At 42.3% G+C, this 5,141-nt stretch overlaps 1 protein-coding gene across 2 annotated transcripts in view; it reads left to right on the plus strand.

The window, feature by feature from the left end:
- Positions 1-1,526: 1,526 nt before the first annotated feature.
- The window catches only part of LOC117168297 (homeobox protein invected-like), a 151,279-nt gene continuing 147,664 nt past the window's right edge, over positions 1,527-5,141 (plus strand). For both annotated transcript variants that reach the window (XM_033353834.1, XM_033353835.1), the window contains exon 1: positions 1,527-3,463. In XM_033353834.1, coding sequence (XP_033209725.1) covers positions 2,122-3,463 — 1,342 coding nt within the window. In that variant the 5' untranslated portion in view covers positions 1,527-2,121. The remainder of the gene's footprint in view (positions 3,464-5,141) is intronic.

A 5,141-nucleotide genomic window follows, 5' to 3' on the forward strand; every position in this document is an offset into this window, starting at 1 on the left:
TCACTACTGCGATATTTAAATATATAAATTACAAGAAATTTATTCAAATACAATTTTGATTTTTTAAAAAAGAAAAACCGGATGGATTAACGAAACGCATGTTTTAGGACAAGTATGAATATAGTTTTATCGCGTGGGGAAAATATTAAAGCAGCTCGGTCGAGGCGATAGAATATTTTATAGTATAAAAATATGAACGGCTTTCAAATTGGAGAGGAAATGGGTTATGCTCGAGCAAAGGAGATTTATAGTTCATATTTTTCTCCGTGCGGCTATCCAACCCAACTGCTGTATAATGAGTCTTAACGATCGTCTTGGCGAACGCGTTGACGCGTTGAGCCTGGCGAAAAATGAATAGGTGATGCACGGCTCTTGTACACGCTAGCCGCGGCTGTCAAATATATTTTGCGGAATATGCTTGGACGTAATCCATATCGAAAGATGCATAGGTTTCTATATTGAAAAAGGGGGGGGGGGGGAGAGAAACGCAAGGCTACCATTGGGTCCGTTGTTAAATTTGCAATTGTTCTAAACGATCAGAATTAACGTTCCTGTTTTTTTAGGGGGATTACATTACAAGCCTCTTCGTTTGAGCCTTCTATCGTAAAATGAAACGACATCAAAATATGGCGATCGAGATATTAAGTTGACCTCCTGGATTCAAGAGCCAAGAAAACCTACGGATATAATTAAGTTTAGATTTGACTCCATCAAACTGAGAACTAAGCTCGTGTTTGAACCGATAAGCTAGTCATAACCGTTGGAAGAAATTTAGATTGCGTACGTGCAGATGCATTAACACTGCGTAAAGTTTGGCTCGATCAATGAGAGGACCGAGATGTAGTAGATTAAGAAGAGAGTTTAGGGATGAAGATGAAAATTCAGAGAAGCAGTTGGTCACACGCGACGGTGCAGAACACATAATTCCTACTTAGCGGCTAGTAGAAGGAATGAGAAAACGCTCAGATGGCTTGAAGAAGAAACAGGAGAGAGATAAAAAGAATATTGAAAAGGATGAAGAGCATCGAAGATGCGAGAGTGGAGAAACTCCAAAGCTTACCAGTAAGGGCGAAGAGGTCGGGTGAAAGGGAGTATTGAAGATGAGGCGGCGCAAGGAATTAAGGGGGCAGGGAAAAGAGAGAGAGGATCGATACGAGAAGGGGAGATTGAGAGAGGAAGAGATGGAGGTGCTGCGAAAGGCAATGGTAGTGGTATGGGTAGCCTGGTAGATGGTGAAATAAAGATAGACGTAGTGGTGGAGGAAGCAAGTAGAAAGAGACAACCGCCCCTTTTGCAAGCCTATTGACATATGGAGAGAAAAAGAGAAGCTCCACGGGAGAAATGTAGGCGTCACTTTACCGTGGATTTGTTCACCAGCCACCAGATGTCGACCGGTTTCGCCCACGAAGTTATTCTCCCCACCGGGTTAGGGCGTAGCTGATCATAGCGACGCCTTGAAACGCCCCATGCCAGCCCTCCACAGTTCCTATACTGCAGACGTGTCGCGGCAACCAACTGGACAACTAGCCGGCCCAACACACCAGGTCCGTCAAAACCTGCGTCCCGGCTCTTCTCGCGCTTCAACCGGGTCTCGCGCTTTTACTGCTGTCATTTCTATTGACGTTCACTTTTGTCAACAATACCGGCTTGAAAATCGTGTCTTATTTCCATCAAGAAACGTGAACTAATACGTGTGTGTTTTTACTTCTCTGGTGCCAACAGAGAAGTTGAATTAAACATTAAATCTAAATTGTATGTTTAAAAATGTGAAATTGATCCGGACACGTAATTTGTGGGTGTTTTAAGTTAGTGATAGAGATTGAAGAGTGCGGTAGTTATGAGAAATAGTTAAGTTCTTATAGTAGAGAGAACAGGAGAACATGTTCATCGTTAGAAAGATACAATGTTCTTGTATCTGATTCAGCAGAGGATAGTCTTCTACATTTTTTAGAATGATATGACGAGATAGGATCAGGTAAAAGGAGGAGTATTAAAACATCCGAGAAGGAATCATCCAGGCAGGATGAAAACCCGATTGCTCGTTCCGCGTCGCCCACTCTGAAGAGCGGGTCGCAAAGTGGCTACGAACTGCGGGTTTGTGGGACTGTACTTACCTCAAATATGTCAAGCGGTTCAACCGAGGTCTCTTCAGGGTTTGATGGGTTAGGTCGCCCAGGAAAGCAGAATTCCATCACTTGTTTGGATGAGCGTGAAAAGCAAGAGGCCATCAATCCTCAGTCCGGCAACGCTGATAGCGACTGTGAGAGTGATACAAGTGAGGTGCTTAGCGTAGGCAGCGAACCTCCACCAACGCTCGTGGACTTTAGAGACTGCAGCAGTTCCACGAGGTTCGAAGAAGCTAGTCGAAATGAGTTTCAAGACGAGGAGAACACAAGGATATCCTGCACGCCGTCGCCAGCGAGTTCTATTAGCTGCAACGAACCTTACTATCGCCGGAGATCCAACCCGATCCAGGCACCTAGTCCACCAACTTACAGCCAACCTCCATCTTCACCTACGGCTTCATCTGTCCGATCTCCGGCATCTTCAAGTGCCACAGCCTCCTCCCCAGGAAGACCGGACTTGCCTCAGGAGTCAATCCTCCCCAGGTATCAGTCATCTCATCAGCATCTTCTGTCTAGGTTCTCTGCCCGGGACCCTGACCTCGCAGATTACCCTACAAGAATTCCGCACACCCTGGGTCATGAAATCGTCTACCCTGCGGCGGAGAGGCTGCACAGAACACAGATCAGCGTTCCCTTGGTGACCAGACTCTCTCTGTCGCCACCATCCGCCATAACGGTTACCGGCCTGCAAGCCTCCACGCCCGTTTTGCATCCCACCGCCTGCAGGGATCCACGAGAGGCCGCCCTTATGCCTCACCCTACCCAGCTTCTCCACCATGGACTTGCCAATTCACATGGTCACCTTTTGCAATCATCCCAAATCCAACATGTACCCGCAACCACGATTCATCAGCACAGGTTGTCTGTCAATAAAATCCTCCAAAGAGACCACGAGAGTATATCTCCCAATCTAAGGGAAGAAAATGGTACTGGGAGGACTGGGCCAGTATCAAATGGGATTCAGAATAATGTTAATGCGATGAACAATAATGACAATCACAATAACAACAATCTTCAACATCAAGCGGGGCTCAAATTCAGTATAGATAATATTCTGAAGGCGGATTTTGGAAGACGGATTACTGATCCTATTTCGTTGAAGAAATCAAGAACAAAGAAGGTCATTACTAGGCCAATAGACTTGACTAAGGACTTTCTTGAATCGTCGTCGGAGGGCTCTGAACGGGGTTCGGAAGCCTCCACGACTAACACTTCTCCGGGTGTTCCCACGAGCAATGCCCCTAATAGCGTACCTGGAACACCTGGTAATGAACCAGGAAAAATGGTGTGGCCAGCTTGGGTCTACTGCACCAGATATTCCGACAGACCTTCATCTGGTGAGTTGATTATTTATAAGCATAATTATTATTTAGGCTCAGTTGTTTTTTAGGATTACGTAGTGAGGAAGATGAAGTCGGAAACTGTTCTACCTACATATAGATAGTGATTTCTTTGCACCTAAATTTATATCACTACTATTGTTAGGATTGCGGTAAGTTGATAAACACAAAATAATGCAGTGCTTATCGCAAAACCCATTTCCGGTACAAATTACAACCTGGTTTTAAATAAGAGTCATTTCACATTCAAATTACATGCATTGCGACGGAATATCGTTATCTCTTCGTTATACTAGCAAAATGATTAATGCTTGTGACAGGTACAACTGTATTAAATGCAGAAAAGATTGTTATTATTCTTTCCAAAAGATTATGTCAAAAAAAGTGTTTGGCTTGTTGCTCAGAAATTATTTTATTCGTGTGGCTTACCAGAAAAATAAGATGAACACATTGCAAACGGAAAATTACATATCTGTAAAGAAAGGAAGATTTTTTATCGAGTTTGAGCTTACCGAAAGTAATCATTTATACGAATGGAAGCGCGTGGGACGGGCAATTAGCTATGAGAACCATATGCAATGTATACATGTATAATGAGGCGCGCGTTGTTAAAACATTCGTTGGCTTTCATTTGCCGTGTATAAGTGAGCATGATATAAGAGATGGTGCGATTATGCGACCAGTTTTATAGTGACGACTCGTGTACCCGTCACGAGTGCCGACGAAAGTCCGCTGGAAGATGAAGGTGCTCGATTATATTCGTATATAATTGTCAAAAGGATCTAATCTTTACACGGATCTCAAGTCTGAGCGTGATGCTTTTACTATGTGCGAAAATATATATCCGGCAGCTTAGCGTGCGAGCTTCACAACCATTTACTAAACTTTAGTCTGGAAATTGTTTATATTTGAGACAATTTCGGAAAATTGTTAGAGCTATTAAATATTTTTATGAGAAGTAATTGAAATGTTACATTGAAATTTAGAAATAATAATTTGAGTAAAAAGGTTATAGATGTTGAAATAGTGTTCTCGATTGTAAAGAATAAAGAGAATAAAGAGACATTAATTTGTGCATTTAGAATGGTGTAAATAGAGAGTATAAGCGATTTCATCATATCAGGTTTGAGGTAGGTTGCATAAGATATTTCTCATTGATCTGCGACTCGCGTGAAGTAAATTTTACTGGCAATAAGTATATTTACAAGGTAGCTAATGTCTTTCTTTTGTGACTTCATTAAACAACGTAATTAATCAGAGACGCTGCCTTTGAAGAGTATATTATTTCTGTATCTGACTGTAACTAATTTCCTGCTGGGATTTTCTGCTGTTGCAAAACCGTTAAAGTATGTAGTTTTGTATCCATCTACAAAAATCTTAACCACCGCAGGATTCGAGAATAGATTTATTAAGTTTTATCTCTTATTTGGAAAAATAATAAGTAATACATTTTTATATCTTTGATCAAAGACAGCAGTTCTAAAAGCTCTGGGAAAAAGATGTCAAGAAAGTTACAAGTTGCAGGATAGCAAATTTCTGTAAATCAGAAAACTGGTAGAGGTGAAGGGAGGCAATCAAGGAAATGTTGAAGCCAGAAAGAGTCGCGTCGATGGCGACGGATCGAAGCGATCTTGATTTAACATGAGAAGAAATCCGGGACGGCTTGCACGTCTAC

This window comes from Belonocnema kinseyi, chromosome 2, assembly GCF_010883055.1.
Source record: "Belonocnema kinseyi isolate 2016_QV_RU_SX_M_011 chromosome 2, B_treatae_v1, whole genome shotgun sequence".
NCBI classification, from domain to species: domain Eukaryota; kingdom Metazoa; phylum Arthropoda; class Insecta; order Hymenoptera; family Cynipidae; genus Belonocnema; species Belonocnema kinseyi.